This window comes from Juglans microcarpa x Juglans regia, chromosome 1D, assembly GCF_004785595.1.
Source record: "Juglans microcarpa x Juglans regia isolate MS1-56 chromosome 1D, Jm3101_v1.0, whole genome shotgun sequence".
Lineage (NCBI taxonomy): Eukaryota > Viridiplantae > Streptophyta > Magnoliopsida > Fagales > Juglandaceae > Juglans > Juglans microcarpa x Juglans regia.
The window spans coordinates 34512896-34529997 of record NC_054594.1 but is presented as its reverse complement, the minus strand read 5'-3'; the positions used below and the strand labels follow the sequence as shown (position 1 = coordinate 34529997).

Sequence of the window (17102 nt, the reverse complement as noted above, 5' to 3'; positions counted from 1 at the left end):
TATTGTTTTTGAGGGAGAGACGTGGGGAAAAGAATGAAGAGTGAGAGCACGAGAGATTGAGCTTGATAGGTTTGGAGGGTACAGAGAGAATCCGATATGAGTTTTTTGTGGTGGTGGTAAAGAGTGAGGGAAATGTGGTTACGTAAGATGAGTAGGCCATTGACAAGGTCTTGAAGACTGACGTAACTGTAGCAACTATTTCGATCGAGACGGAGAGGAGGGGGCGGGGGAAGAGGATAGAGGAGACTGATGAGTGAGACCTTGAGTTCGCCTTCACTTCCTTAAGAGAGATAGAACGAAATTAAGAGAAAATAAAAAATAAAAACACTGGCATGGCTACACAGATTGCAAGCTGTTTATGTGCTTGCAAGTAGCATTTTTCTTTTCGATATGATATTACTTATACCATCCAATTAAAAGAGGTAAATATATTTCAATCAAAGGAGTATCTTATTTAATTTCACTGTCCCACATAATTAGTAGATTAAGGCTTTGTTTGGATCTTCAATTACTATCAACTCATCTCAACTTATCATTACAATTTTTTCAAATTTCAACACAAAATATAATAAATAATTCAACTTTTTCAAATCTCAAAACAATAATAATATTAAAAAATAATATTCCAACAATATTTTATCATCTCAACTCTACTCACTTCAACATCCAAACACACTCTAAGAGTGCGTTTAAATGTTAAAGTGAGTTGAGTTGATAAAATATTATTAAAATATTATTTATTATTATTATTATTATTGTTTTGGGATTTGAAAAAGTTAAATTATTTATTATATTTTATATTGGGATTTGAAAAAGTTGTAATGATGAATTGAGATAAATTGAGATGAGTTGTGTTTTTAAATGAAGCAGGCTTCGTTTGGTTAGTTAACTTCTCTCAACTCATCATTACAACTTTTTCAAATTCCAATACAAAATATAATAAACAATTCAACTTTTTCAAATTTCAAAATAATAATAATATTAAAAAATAATATTCTAATAATATTTTATCATCTCAACTCAACTCACTTCAATATCTAAACACAACTTAAATAGTAACTTACCGAATTTATTCGTTTCATTCCCTATTTGCGGGCACGATGATATTACGAGATCATATGATCCATATCATTCGATATTGGCAGGCCACGAAGACAGACCAACACTCCCTAAATCCTAACCAAACGTGCAACGAAGCGGACCTAACGTTCTCGTGGGCCCAGCAATCCCACTCACATATCAGGCATGCGCACGTTAGCTAGCTAGTTTCATACCCTTTCCGCACGTTCCGTCAAAAAGCCTCAGGAAAGTCTACATACGCACACCGTATGCACGTCCCGGAAAAGCGAAAGGGAAATAATAATGCGGCCGGTTTAAACCCGACACACATTTCGCCACAAAAAAGATAAAATAGAGAAAAATAAAGCGAAAGAAAAAGAAAAAGAAGAAAAAAAAAAAAAAAGAGAAGAAGATCGCGTTCTTCTATTTGGTATTCCTAATATACCCTTCTCCCCCGCACACTCCTATCTGGTTTTTTTCTGGGTTTACTATTCAAATCTTTATTTTGGATCAGGAGGTAGTCTCTCCCCCGAGACCATTTCCTCTTTGTTGTTATTCATGGAGCATCAAAGGCGCCAAGATCAGAGCCTCCCGGAGAGGAAGGGTCAAAAGCGGAAACTCGAGGAGCAAATCGAGGAAGAGCGAGAGATCTCCGTGCCATCGGGGGACGCCAGGAAAGCCCTACTCTCCGAGGTTGGTGCTCAGGTTGATATCCTTAACTCAACCTTCACTTGGAAGGAATCTGATCGCTCCGCGGCCAAGCGCGCCACTCATATCCTCGCCGAGCTCGCGAAGAATGGTTTGTATTCCTAAACCACATCTCCGATCTGGTCGTGTATGCATATCCTCTAATCTCTTGAAGTTTCTAGACGTTTCTCTTCTACTAAGAATTCCGTTTGCGTTTCTATCGCTTATTCTTTTCTAATTTTATCTTTAATCTTGATTTTTATTTGGGCGCAGAGGAAGTTGTGAACGTGATTGTTGAAGGAGGGGCGGTTCCGGCGTTGGTGGAGCATCTTCAAGCGCCGCCTTCGAGTGAAGGTGACCGGAGTCCAAAGCCTTATGAGCACGAGGTCGAGAAGGGAAGCGCTTTTGCACTAGGCCTTCTTGCTGTGAAGGTAACTTGTTTTTGTTCGATTTTACTTGAATCCTTTGTTTTCGAGTTTCCTAGCTTCGTGCATGTTTTATTATGTGAGATCTTGATCTTGATTTTTTATTTTTTAAATTATACCAATTCGATGCCAATTGAAGTCGTTGTTAATTGCTTGCGATCTATATTTTTCCACAATGTTTGTGAAAGTTGAAAAGATTAGTTATGATGTTTAAAGTTTCGTTGGAGCTAGACAGATGAAGAGTATCATGAATGGTTGTAGGATTTGAATTGCGGTAAATGAATCAATTAGTGCGAGTCTTCATACTTCATACACTGGTAGCAGTTGTTGCATGCACTGTCTTTTATATATGGCATCTGCAACACTTTTATGTGTGAATGCTCTTTTAGGATCGTAAGATTTTTTTTTTTTTTGATAAGTAAGATCGTAAGAAATTATATTGTGGCATACATAGAATTTCATGAAATGAGAGTTTAAGAGTTGCAAGGATCTGTAACAGTCAAAAAATAAATTAGGGTATCTTGGGCCATTCAATGGCAATTTATCTTTACGTTTAATTTATTGTTATTATTGGTATGCAATACATCTTGAATGTTGCATTTTTTTTTCCTTAAAAAAAATGGGCATCAATTTATTTTTATTCTCATTCCTTGCGATGTTCCTTGAGATGTAGAAATGATCCTAAGCTGTACTTTTGGTTGCCACAGCTTTCATTAGCGTATTCATTCAAGATTATAGTTATTTAATTGTATGGATTATTTACATATTTAAATCATTTTTAGATTCATGAGTCCATAAAATTTTATTATATGACAAAGCTTATTCTTAAATAAAAGTGGTCTAGCTATATCATGTATAATGTTTGTTATAAATAACTCAATATTTATTTTTACCTATCAATAAATAAATAAATTAATAATTAAATAAATCTAGTTTTTTTTTTTCGGAAACTATTTCCTTAGATATCTTCGTTTGTGATTCTTTGCCTCTATTTTGAAAGGAAAAGAAAAAACAAAATTTTTCTCTTCATATTACATTTGATTGTAATTGTGCAACAAATAAACTTGGTTGGAGCTCCAATGCTCCAAAGTCATAGTGAAGAAAGCATGCTAATCATTAATGCTCTCCTTCTTTTTAATTGTTTTGGCTTGTAACATTGGGTTTTGTTTAGTTTAACTTTCATGATGCATAAAGCGTTAATGAATGTTGCTGTAAAAATGAAAAAAATACACTTAGTTTCTGACAATACAAGTTACTTTTTTTTTGTAGTGTTTGATAGGGTATGTGTGAGGTTGGTGATTTATGTTGATGTGTCAAGTTCGGATTGTGTCAGGTTGGGTTTGGGTCATATATGAGTCAACCCTACCTATCCTATTTCATTAAATGAGTCTGATCCATCAACCCTAATTCACTGATTTCATAGGTTCATGTTGGGTTAGCAAGTTGTGTAATGGCCCAAGAAAAAAGCTAAAGTCATATTTAGGATTATACACCAAATAACTAGTCTAGGTTACATATGGATTGGAGTTCTTTGGAGTCATTATAAACTGCAAGAACTCTCTCTTAGGCAATGGGCGATTCTACTCACCACTCTCATATTCTCCGTGTAGGGTATTTTTTTTTATAAGTAAATATATATATATATCAAAAGAAGTGACCAAGTGCACTTAATTTATACAAGAGAACACAGTAGAACTAAAACTCTACCAAAAAACCCCACTCCAACCCCTTGTTTTCCCGTCTTCACTATGCCCTCTCTTTAGACTTCCCTCTAGATGAGTTACCACCCTTAGCGTCGTAGTTGATTCTAAAAAAAAGACGCTGTAACTCCTTAATTTTCTTGAAATTAGGGACAGGTTCCAAGATCAGATTTTGGAAGGATGCTTGGTGTAGTAGCAGTGTTCTACAAGATTTGTTTCCTACTCTTTTCCTGATTGCAAGTGCCAAAGGTGCCACAGTGGCGAAGGTTATAGAAGTCTCAGGTAGGAGCATTCACTGGAACATCAATTTCAATCGAGCGGCACAGGATTGGGGGATGGGGAGTTTTGAAGATTTTTATAGTCTCTTGTACTCTTGCCATCCAAATATCCAGAATGAAGATGCTTTGTGGTGGAGTCCTGCAGGGAAGTGCGTGTTCACTGTTCGTTCTTTCTATAAGGTTCTCTCAAAAGTTCCTGAAATACAGTTTCCATGGAGAAGGCTGTGGCGTCATAAGGCTCCTCCCAAAGCTGCTTTTTTTGTGTGGACAACGTCTTTGGGTAAGATTCTCACCACGGATAATCTGAGAAAAAGGAGGATAATCATTACCGATTGGTGCTGTATGTGTAAAAGCAGGGGTGAGTCGGTGAATCATTTACTCCTACATTGTGAGGTAGCCAGGAATATGTGGGATGAGGTGTTCAAAAGAATGGACTTAGCATGGGTTATGCCGGAAAATGTGTTGGATGTATTGGCTTGCTGGACCTCAATTATAGGTGAGACAGATTAGAGCGGTTTGGAAGATGATCCCTATCTGTATTATGTGGTGTTTATGGCAGGAGCACTATGGGAGGACTTTTGAAGACAGAGAGAACCATGGCGGAGCTAAAACTGTTATTTTTTAGGACTCTTTGTACTTGGGCCATTGTTGTGGATTTTAATGGCATGGACCCTCATGACTTTTTAGTTGCTAATGTCCCTACATAATTAGGGCTTTTCTATCTTTGTAATTGACAGTTGGTGCTTTTAATAAATTCTTATTTACTTATAAAAAAAAAAATTTTCTTGAAACTTGATTTGGTTTCAAGCGTGTGGCTTGCCTCGATCGCAGTAATTAGTTCTTTAAATTGGTTTTCACATCCTCCATGTGAAATTCTCACGAACTGCTGAATCTCGTTAATTTTAGGCAAAATCCAATCTGCTATTGGAGGAAGAGAGACTGGGGGAGCCATAATATCCCCAGACACAGTATCCACCTGCACCAACGCCAAATCCATATTCAAATCCGAACCTCCTCAGCAACTCCATTGGTTCTCTCCAATGGTATGACATCAAGCCCCTTTACCTCTGGTGACCTTTTATGCGCAACTTTAGCAATTCAGCAAGTCCCGTCACCGATGGTTTGACACCATTTTCCTTCAACTCCGACGAGGGAGCTATATTCTCTTCAAGTATAGAAGTCACTTGAGGCGAATGACATTCCATAGAAGATGTCTCTACGCCGTTACCCGACGCAGAACCCATTTCAATAACTCAGACTTCCTGTTGACCCGCCATCCTCTTCTGGATCTGGGTATAGGAACATGGTTGAATCCAATTTTCCGTTTTCCTTTATCTGAGTTTAAAGGATTCGGGCCTATCTTAGTCTTGTTCCCTCATAACCCTGTTGCCTCCAGCTGAAAGAAGGTCTATTTTAGTAGACAAAAAAGCTATCGCTGCCTTCAATTCGACAAGTTGGATTTTCATCTCCTTTAAGGAATTATGCATCGCGACAAGCTGGTTCTGTGGCGTGATCTGCAAACCACTTCCATGAATCCCCTCACTATGAACCCCTGAAGCATGACTAGTCTTTAGAGTTGCTGCATATGATCGCCTCTCCACCGTGGATGTACTTGGGTCTTTATGATTTACCTCCAAGTTGATGTTCTTATTCTGCTTTTGGTTTTCCTTCTCCACCGTGTAGGGTATTATAAGTTGTGACAAAAATTTTCAGCCATATGTGTTGGTGTCATGTTCGGGTCCTGTCAAATCGAGTTCATGTTGCATATGAGTTAACCATAATCCAACCCATTAATTGAATAGATTAGACACCCTAACCCTAGCCCGCTAATTTTGTACTGGAATATGTCAGATTAGTGGGGCACACCAATAATTGTCAAAATGTTATTGGGCAGGACAAATCTTAATGATAATAGTTTCTAATCGTGTATTTGCTGAACATGTGTTCATTTTCTCTTATTTGTTAACAGCCAGAGCATCAACAACTCATAGTTGATTCTGGTGCCTTGTCACATCTAGTGGATCTGTTGAGGAGGCACAAGGGTGGTTCTATCTCTCGTGCTGTGAATAGTGTCATTCGTAGATCTGCTGATGCCATCACCAACCTGGCTCATGAGAATAGCAGCATTAAAACACGTGTCAGGTTTGCTGGTTTTTTGTGCTACTTAATGCTTGGGATTCAGATTTTTTTTAATTACCATCTGAAGTGGATATGGATATACAGGAGGGAAGGTGGTATTCCACCTCTTGTTGAATTGCTTGAGTTCACCGATACCAAGGTGCAAAGAGCTGCTGCTGGAGCACTTAGAACCCTGGCATTTAAAAATGACGAAAATAAAAATCAGGTACTGGGCCTTTCTTTTGTTGAAGAACTGGGTTTTATAAGTTTGAACATCACTAAACCATATAGTGATGTGACTTTTGCAGATAGTTGAATGCAATGCACTTCCTACCCTCATTCTAATGCTTCGATCTGAAGATACTGCTATACATTATGAAGCAGTAAGATCTTAAGAGAATTATATATTTAGTATAAACTTTTGAAATTTGCAGTAGTGTTAAAATTTGTTGTTTGCACTTGCACTTCATATTATCTACATCATGAGATCATTTTGCATGGGTCCCAGGTTGGTGTGATCGGAAATCTGGTGCACTCATCCCCGAACATAAAGAAAGAAGTTCTTCTTGCTGGTGCATTGCAACCTGTTATTGGACTACTTAGGTGTGTCCTAACCTTGGATTGTTGTATTTATTGTATGTTTTTTTTTTTTCTATTTGTTTGGATGTGAACCCCACAACTTATACTGTTAGAAAAGGGAAAGAAAACACATTTTGCTTCGCAACTTCTGAAGTTTTTAACCATGTAAAACAGTTCCTGCTGTTCTGAGAGTCAAAGGGAGGCGGCTTTATTACTTGGACAATTTGCTGCAACGGATTCTGATTGCAAGGTGGATTAGATATATTCCTTTTACTAATTATAAAAGATATACATATATATATATATATTCCCTTTGCTTTATTTTTCATGCCTAGAGTAAAAACAAATGCTTCTTATTTGTTTAATTGCCAAGAAGCAGAGAAATTAAACTTAATTGCTGGCTGATGATTTATTTCAGGTTGAGCTGGTTGTTTTATAACTCTGAAGTTTTTTGCTCCCTTCTCTCTGCCCTATTGGTTGTTAATTAATTTTGGCTGTCATTATTCTTATTCTGCAAAATCTTCTCTGATAATGCAATTATTATTATTTATTAATTTGCACCTTGAGGATTTTTATCTTCTCTTTTATTAAAAAAGTGAAAATTCTTCAGGTTCATATTGTACAGAGGGGTGCTGTCCAACCTTTGATTGAGATGCTGCAGTCTCCTGATGTACAGCTAAGGGAAATGTCAGCTTTTGCACTAGGGAGATTGGCACAGGTTATCATTTATCTATGCGTGTACTTTTTACCAAACACAATCCATGATTGGGCAGCAACATATTGCTTCTTTATTATCTTTTACCTATAAAAAAATTGTTTGATTAAGAGGCATTTAGGTTCCAAGGGTATAGGAGAAGTGATCTGATTTTGGGTTGTAAAAGAAGAAAAGAGAGAATCTGTGGTGGTTCTGGGCTGTTAACAGTACCCATAAATATTGGCATCCAGTGAAGCAAGAGACAAGAACCCACTAGACAGTCTTGCCTAAATATTCAAGACTCAATATTCTATTATTGAAGTCTTTATTTATGGAGTACGTTGACGATGAGCATATTAGAATTCTCTTTCCTTTACTAGCCGTATTGGGATTTGTAATTTGACTAGTGAACTGAAGACCTATAAAATTTAAATAAGGACTACTAAGGCCTTGTTTGGATTATGAGTTGATCTCAACTCATCTCATCTAATCATTACAACTTTCCCAAACTTTCAACAAAATATAATAAACAATTCAACTTTTTCAAATCTCAAAACAAAAATAATATTAAAAAATTATATTCTAACAATATTTTATTCAACTTTCAACTCTCATCTCATTTTAACTTACTATCTAAACCTCCCAAGAAAATAAACCCAACACACTCGAAACTTCTGGAAAGTTCCAGGCTCAACTCAATTACTCATATACACTTAATACACACAATTTAGTAGCGACTGAAAGATTTGCCTCTCATTATTAGTCTAGCAATAATTGAAATAAAAACTCAAAATCCAAACCCACTAGACCCTAAACTCCTTAAGAGTTGACCTTTAAAACTATATAATTCCCAAATTGATGTTGCACTGAGTCGAAATTAGATCTTGGTTCATACAAAGTTGTGATTTGTGAAGTAACAGCAAATCAACTTCCATGACTTCATAAATGGTTTCTTTTTTCCTACAAGATTTGTGCATTTACACAACTATAGTCAATGAGCTATCATGTTATGACAATATAAATTAAGTTAGAAGGTTCTATACTCGAGCGGAGGAAGTTATTTATGCTTTCTATTCCTACAATTACGTATTCGCTTGCTAATGCTTTCTACTTTTAGTGTTTTCGTCGCACTGAAAACCTCTGCATGTTAGCCAGCCAAAGAATTTAGTAAAAACTGCAAATCATAGCCCAAGTACACGACGTAGACAAGAGAAAAACCTATTTAGAAAAAGTTTGTTAACCTGTTAATTTTTGAATCATGGTTGCAACTACGCTTAAGTATTTCATTTCTAACCCCTAGGGGTTGACTCAAGTGGTAAAGGCCTTGGTCTGGATGGTATGCTCCTTCCAAGGTCTAAGGTTCGAATCCTCTTGGGTGCAAACAATCTCTAGGGGCCATTGGACTGGGGAGCTTTTCCCTTGAATTACCCGAGGTTCATTTGTAGAAATTCCTTGCCGAGGGCCTATGCACCCCCGGGATTAGTTGGAACGCTGTTCTCGGACACCCGGTGCCAACTAAAAAAAAGTATTTCAGTTCTCAGGCTGTAGTGTTTTGAAATTCTTTCTATGGTTTTTAAAATACATCAGCCTAATAAGAAACCATACAGTTCTGTTTATGGTGCCTATTGGGTAAAAGCCCTACTAAAAAAAAAAAAAAATGGTGCCATATGTTTATTTTCTGCAATATTTCATAGGGAATATGCATCAAGAGGCCCCTGGGGGGAGGGGGGGGGGGGGGGGGGGGGGGGTACTATCAGAACCCTTGTTGATTAAAAACATGCGAATTTTGTTCACTCATATGTTCAAAAGTACCTTAACTAGTTGTATTATAATGGCAAAATGCCTAGTTAATTTTTTATATAATTAAAATGCCTAGTTACTTAATTAGCTATGCACGCTTAACAATTCTTTGTATATGATAACCATAAGAGAGTTTTTTAAGAAAATTACTCCATGTAAAATTTCCTGTTTGCAAGCCTTGATGGCCGGACAGCTTTTTGGCTTGAAAATAATATTTACTTTCAGGACATGCACAACCAAGCCGGTATTGCTCACAATGGTGGTTTGGTGCCATTACTGAAGCTTCTTGATTCCAAAAATGGGTCTTTGCAGCACAATGCTGCATTTGCTCTTTATGGCCTTGCAGATAATGAGGTAGAGTAGAATTTATGAATCCTTATAATTTTAATGGCGCAGAACCTGGAACATGTTGTTATACACCATTTTAAAATGTTTATTCATTTTTTTCTATAGGATAATGTATCAGATTTTATTAGGGTGGGAGGTGTTCAGAAGCTGCAGGATGGAGAGTTTATAGTCCAAGTATGTTGTGTATCTATTAATTTACAATCTTAGCTGTCTTGATCAGGTTTCCTTAAATGCCTTATGCTACCGATGCCATATTGCATACAAGAACATAACACGTTTGCTTGTTGATCATTACAAATCGGGATTGTTGATGTTGCTTTTTTCTTTTCTTTTCTTGTGGGGCATAACTTAACTGTACAAGTTGAAATTGGTACCTACAGGCAACAAAAGATTGTGTAGCCAAGACATTGAAAAGATTAGAGGAGAAGATTCATGGACGGGTTTGTGTCTTCTTATATTTCATTTTATGTATTTTTTGACTTGCATGTTGTTTTTATATTTTGGGAGGAGATTGTGTAGAACGGCATGATAATTGCTGTTTGTTCTTAAGTATTCATAAATATTTATGATTATTGTGTTTAAGGTTTTAAGCCCTTAGTTTTCTCCATGCAGGTTTTGAGCCACCTTTTATATCTAATGCGTGTAGCGGAGAAGGCTGTCCAAAGACGAGTCTCTTTGGCTCTTGCTCATCTTTGTTCCCTAGATGATCAGAGAACCATATTTATTGATAAAAATGGTATGTCATATACTCAGTAATCTCCTTTGTCTATTTCAATCTTTTTGTTTTCCTTGCACGGAAACTTCTTTTAGTAATTATGTTTGTGCTGTTTCAAAGTTCCTGATTATGCTCACTTTCTTGCTTCTTGCAGGGTTGGAGTTGCTTCTTGGGCTTCTTGGGTCTTCTAGCCTTAAGCAGCAACTTGATGGTGCAGTGGCTTTATTCAAGTTGGCCAACAAAGCGATGGCTCTTTCTCCTGTGGATGCAGCTCCCCCATCTCCGACACCGCAGGTAGGTCTCCCTTCTTAATCTTATTTTTTCATCATTTTTATCTTAAAATAAATCTTGTCCACGTTAATGGGCATAATAAGAGGCTAATATTTCAAGAGAACAGTTTGTTAATATAAATTTAGATGGCTTGAGTTTGGTGTCTTGTTTGAGCAAATAGATGTATCCCCTTAAATTTAGGGGTTTTAACTGGAGGACAACGAGGATGTTTGCTTATCATCTTGACCCAAATCAACTAAGCTTTAACTTGGGATGCTTTCTTATAATTTTTATAAGTAGGATGTTTGCTTATTATACCTATTGTTAATGCAATCATTGCGATTGTTTCAGTCACTGATTCCTAACTAAACCAGTGCATCTCTCTTAATGATGCTTTTTGGTACATTATTACTGTGACACCCTTTTGGCATTATAATATTTTTTGTGAGTAAAATTATTTTATTGATAAAAAAGGATTTACCCAAGTACTAAGTATAAAAAAGATACATCTATCGAGGAAACGTAAATAGTTTAAGAAAATCATGGAAACTAAAACTAAAAGAACATTAATTTGCAGCCATCCAATGATAAAGCATTCTAAAAAAGAAATTCTTTTAACTCCACTGATCTCCTATGATCCTCGAAGCTTTGATCATTGCTCTCCCCTCCAAATGCACCACATTAAGTAAATTGGGATCAAATTTACAAAGTTTTACTATGATTCTCCGCCCAATGGGGCATGACCCAATCCAACCTGAAGCAAATACAAAACAACTTTCCATGAAGTCTAAGCTACTTCACAATGTAGTGATGAATGATCCATTGTTTCCTCATTCCTCTTACATATGTACCATCAAGTTATCACTATCATCTGTTGCTTCATTACATTTTCTATTTTCAGGTGTAAGTATTTTCCTCAATCGGGTGCTTTCTCCTTAAGGCTAGAAACTTTATAGCACATGTATCAGGAGCCTAAATCCATGGTGCTAAAAAACACTGCCCCTCTAATCGGGTGCTTTTTCTTGTATACACCTTGTGTGCTTGGATTGTGTACCTCTGCGCACTTAATAAAATTGAGTCGCATATTACCAAAAAAAAAAAAAAAAAAAGGAAGAAGAAGAAGAAAGTATTTTCCCTAGTTCCACCATCCAAGCAAATGGAGCCCCTCCAAATTGCTATGGAAAAGCACTCATGGAACTGGTTTTACAGACCTATCAGCCTACCATTTATATGTGGGCTGAAAATTTACAGAAGGGTGTTGATAGTTTGGTATTTAGTTTTCTACTGCTGTTATTTATGCGGGGATTCCATGTTGACCTCTAAGAACATGTAGTGATTTTTAGGCATATAATGCTTTTTAGGGGATCCATGTTGACCTCTAAGGAGGCTTTTGCCTATTCTTACTATCAATAAAATCTTATTTATCGATAAAAAAAATACTTCTACCTTGGAGCATTGGTGCCTCTTGCATGAATGCGGAGCATGAAACCTACAACTTTTGTGTATGCCATGGCATACTTTTGGTAGTTTTTTTTTTTATAAGTAAACGATATTATTAATAAGGATAGGCATAGTTCAAGTACACAAGATGATATAAAAGAGATAAGACCTATCTAAGTCGAGGTAGAGGAAACAAGAAAATCATGAAAATTCAGGCCATTAAAATCTAAAGCTATGGCCTATAGAAATAAAGTACGGAAAAATAACTCTCGAAGTTTCTCATGTGACTGCTCCTTGTTTTCTAAAGTCCGATCATTACATTCTTGCCAAATGCTCCACATGATGCAGGTCGGGATCATTTTCCACACCTCCTTAATTTGTGGAGCACCTCTCAGGAGAGTCTAGCTAGCTAGTAACTCCACCATTGTTGCAGGCATTGCAAACGAAAACTCCACCCGACTAAACACTTCAGTCTACAAGGCTCTACTATCTCACAATGTAACAAGAAATGTTCTATTGTCTCGCCTGATTGCTTACACATACAACACTAGTCTAGGATGACGACCTTGTGCTTCCTTAGGTTATCGGTAGTCAGCACCGTTTGGATTCAGAGATGAGATGAGATGAGTTGAGATGGTTTGTGAATAGTAGTGAGATTTGTGAGTTGAAATTTGTGAATTGTAGTGAATAATAGTGAGATGAGTTGAGATGATCTCTCAATCCAAACCGGCTCAGTCAAAATCTTCCCCAGGGCTGCTATCCAAGTAAAGAGGGCCGCTTTAGGAGGCGCCTTATTCCTCCAACTTCTCTTCCATGGAAACTGGATGTTTGGTGAAAGAGTAAGGGCTTTGTAGAAAGAGCGAACCGAGAAAGCACCCTTACTCGCCGATGTCCACCATAGCCTATCAACATGTTGTCCATTTGGCACCACAGAATATAATAGGCTAAAGAAAGCCTCAAAGCTTTCCACCTCTCAATCTTGCGCCGCTCTACTAAATGTGACATTCCACTGGACTTAGTCCCCTGATCGAAGCATGAGGTCCGCTACTGAGGCTTCTTGATCACGTGCCACTCGGAATATAGCTAGAAAGGAGTCCTTTAAGGTCTCGTCCCCGCACCATTTGTCCCTCCAAAATTTTATCCGGGAACCCTCTCCCAATATTTATTTGGAATGGCGGTTAAACACCCCCCACCCATGCCTGATATGCTTCCAAACCCCCACTCCATCAGCCCCACTTACTTCTCCGGTACACCAACCACCCCACAACCAACCACCCCACAAGTTTCCATATTTGCAAACAACCACCAATTTCCACAGGGCTTCTGGTTCCATGTTATACCTCCATAACCACTTACCTAGTAGGGTCGGATTGAATGTTCTGAAATTTTTTATACCCAACCCACTTGACAAGATCGGCCTGCACACTTTATCCCAACTGACTAGGTGGTATTTGAATTCGTCCCCCAACCCATTCCATAAGAAGTCACGGTATAGTTTTTCAATCCGAGCCGCCACACTAGCTGGAATAGGGAACAAAGACAAGAAGTATGTAGGTAAGTTAGAAAGGGTACACTTAATAAGAGTTAACCGACCACCCTTTGATAAGTACAATCTCTTCCACCCTGCCAGTTTCCTTCCTATCTTCTCGATGACTGTATCCCAAATGGATGAAGCCTGAGAAACAGCTCCCAAAGGTAATCCCAAATAAGTCATGGGGAGAGAGGCTACCTTACATCCAAGTATGCTAGCTAGCTGCCGAGTATTGCTGACGATCCCCATTGGCACTAATTCTGACTTATCGAAGTTCACTTTCAAGCCTGACGCTGCTTCGAAGCATAGTAAAAGTGCCTTCATTGACTTCAACTGGTTTTGATCTGCCTCATAGAATAACAACATATCATCTTCAAAAAGTAAATGAGACAAAGAAATAATGCCCCGATTGGGGTCACCAACCGAGAAACCAGTCACAAACCCATTTGTAACCACCGGCGAAATCATCCTACTGAGGGCCTTTTGGTAGTTCTTCTTGTAATTTTTCTTTGAAGTTTGCATTTGGTTTGAACTGCCTATGATGACACATAAATCCTTCCTGCAGGTCTATTTAGGGGAGCAGTATGTAGACAATCCGACATTGTCTGATGTTACATTTCTAGTTGAAGGTTTGGGAGTTTATTTTTCTATACATGTTTGCCTACTTTAAGCTGCACTACATGTAATAATGTGATTGTAATGAAAAGAATAAAGCTCCTTTTAGCATGTATGACCTGAATACGTGTCTTTACTCTCAGGTAGACGGTTCTATGCTCACAGAATCTGCCTACTTGCTTCTTCAGATGCATTCCGTGCAATGTTTGATGGTGGTTACCGGGTGAGTATCTGTGGTTGATAATAAATGCTCCCCCTCCCTTTTACTTGCTGGGAGTTTCTGTGGGTGGGTGACTTATGCACAAGCTGAGCTCCTTTTGTTTCACAAGCTATTTATTTTAAGCCTGGGATGATTCAGGTTTTCATGCTCTTTTAGCTTTTATTCGTTAGTGCGAATTCAGTTTTCAAACCTGTGTGGATGTATGTTCTTAGTACATATTTTAATATCTTCCTTTTTGCACATTACAGGAAAAGGATGCAAGGGACATAGAGATTCCAAATATTAGATGGGAAGTTTTCCAGTTGATGATGAGGTTTGCATGCTGTAGTTTCCTTTTTTGAGAAAACTGTATTTGGTGGAGTTATTTAATTTACTGGTTGTCCATTTTCTTCAGATTCATATACACTGGATCTGTAGAAGTTACATTGGATATTGCACAAGATCTCCTCAGAGCTGCTGATCAGTATCTCTTGGAGGGCCTTAAGCGACTTTGTGAGTATACAATAGCACAGGTGAGTAATGGATGTTGGTTCACACACATTCCAATGATGCCTTTTTGAATTGTGAAGTGGCCGTCTTATTCACATTTATTACATATCCCAGGATATATCATTGGATAATGTGTCAAGCATGTATGAGCTCTCAGAAGCGTTCCATGCGATGTCCTTGAGGCACACATGCATCCTGTTTATCTTGGAGCAATTTGATAAACTGAGTGCAAGGCCAGGGTATCTGCTCCTTTCAACCTTTCTTTTCCCTGCTTTCTTAAATCTTCCATTGGCAATTTGAAATAAATGAAAAGTTATAATGTTTTTATTGGCTCAAGTGGTAAAGGCCTTGGGCTTGGGGGTATGCTTCCCCCAGGTCTAAGGTTCAAATCCCCTTGGGTGCAAACAATCTCTAGGGGCGACACTCCCTGGTGAAAAGCTAGCGATTTAACCAGTTCCGTGTAGGGAAACTTCCGAGAGTGCAGTGCACGAGACTGGGGTTTATTTTGCAGGGGTGGCTTGGAAGGGCCGCCTGGAGAGGTTCCCCGACATAAAAAAAAAAAAAAAGAGGGAAAAAGTTGAATAATGCCACTTTTCTTTGTCCATACTTGCATGTGCAAATAGTCCTGGCTCCATTATTGCTTGTTATATTCGTTGAAACTTTGCTGTAATACAGCTGACAAGGGAATTGGTGAAGCACGCGGAATGCAAAGGGAAATCCTATGTGAGAAGGTTTTTTATTGGATTAATTAGGAGTAAAAGAGAGAGAAAGGAGGAAATTTTGGAGTTAGGAAAGAGATGAACACCCGTGGCAAAAATTGTGGATACAACTAATGTTATAACTTATAACCCTAATACTGTTTCCTTGATGGTAAGAGGGCTCGTTTTCGTATTTGGTATAAATGAGACCAAGAGAAATTGTCATAAATAGCGATAAACCCATTGCAGCACGTATCAAAAAATAAATAGTGATAAACTCAGGATGTTGTTGGAGATCCATGAGCCCTAACACCTTCAAGATCACAGAACTTGGGATCTTCAACTTTCGATCTACTGAAAAGCCATATATAGTTGTTTTTTTTAAACTAATTTTCTCTCTATACAAAATTCAAATTCATCATAATCTTAAGCTTTAGACTCAAATTTGTTTGTCATCTGCTTAAATTCTCAGTATGCTGGAACTTGCAGGCACTCTCATCTGATCCAGCGTATTATACCAGAGATTCGTGATTACTTTGCTAAAGCACTTACTAAGTCTAATGCACATAACCTGCGGCTGTAGATTGCTGCCCTTCTATTCTTGATGATCTCTAACCAAATTCGATGTACAGAAATGGTAGTTGTTGCTGTTGAGCCAGTAGAAGTTCCTAATTGTTTGATTGTAGCTCGTAAACTTTCTGAGGCCAGATCCTGTTGCTTGTGAGCACGCTAAGTTTCTTCTGTAACGCCGTAGGCTTAGATATTGCTGAGACAGCTACCTTCATGAACATTATTGTTCCTTTTTTTATGCACCGACCGAGTCTGTGACGGTGATTGGAATTTGGCATTCCTTTAAAGATGTATCTCTTCTGCAATAATATTGTATCGTATCGTCATTGATTTCTTCTGTAAATATCCATAATATTGTTTCGAGAAAATTATCTATTAAAGCCAGGCCGTCGAAGTTACTTGATTCATTGATTCATTGCGTGGAATATATGTAGTCTCAAGTCCACTATGATTTCTCGGAAATCTTCATCTCGAACAATTTTCACTTATTTCTTTATGTAGCTGGCTCAGCTTGAATAGCATACCATCAATTCTCTCTCTCTCTCTCTCTCTCTCTAATACTTGACTCTCCACTGTAAATCTTCGGTGGAGGGAAGGGAGGAGCTCACTTCTCCCTCTCCTTCTCAGCCACTACATAGCAGTCTTTCTGGTTTGCTACTCCTGTTTGTCGCTGGTTTTATGTTGTTTTTTCTTTTTCTTTTTCCACTAGATCGGAAATGTCCGATCTGTCATTTTTCAGCCGTTGGGCTACCAAATGTGCTTGACCACTGTGCTTGCCAGTAGTCGATCTTTAAAATCCTGATGGAGTCGCCGAACGACCACCACGCGATCTACAAGCGCTCCCCAAGCTGTGCAGCTTTTTGACG

At 38.0% G+C, this 17102-nt stretch overlaps 1 protein-coding gene across 1 annotated transcript; it reads left to right on the top strand.

Moving 5' to 3' along the window:
* The first annotated feature begins 1427 nt into the window (after nt 1-1427).
* Nucleotides 1428-16638, top strand: LOC121265028 (ARM REPEAT PROTEIN INTERACTING WITH ABF2-like). Its single transcript, XM_041168467.1, has 19 exons — nt 1428-1858; nt 2020-2177; nt 6119-6291; nt 6373-6493; nt 6576-6650; nt 6776-6870; nt 7021-7096; nt 7457-7564; nt 9566-9694; nt 9794-9862; nt 10069-10128; nt 10301-10424; nt 10558-10697; nt 14210-14273; nt 14403-14482; nt 14728-14792; nt 14874-14991; nt 15083-15207; nt 16156-16638. The coding sequence occupies exons 1-19, from the start codon at nt 1618-1620 to the stop codon at nt 16247-16249; spliced, it is 2115 nt and encodes a 704-aa protein (XP_041024401.1). The 5' UTR covers nt 1428-1617; the 3' UTR covers nt 16250-16638.
* Nucleotides 16639-17102: the final 464 nt, after the last annotated feature.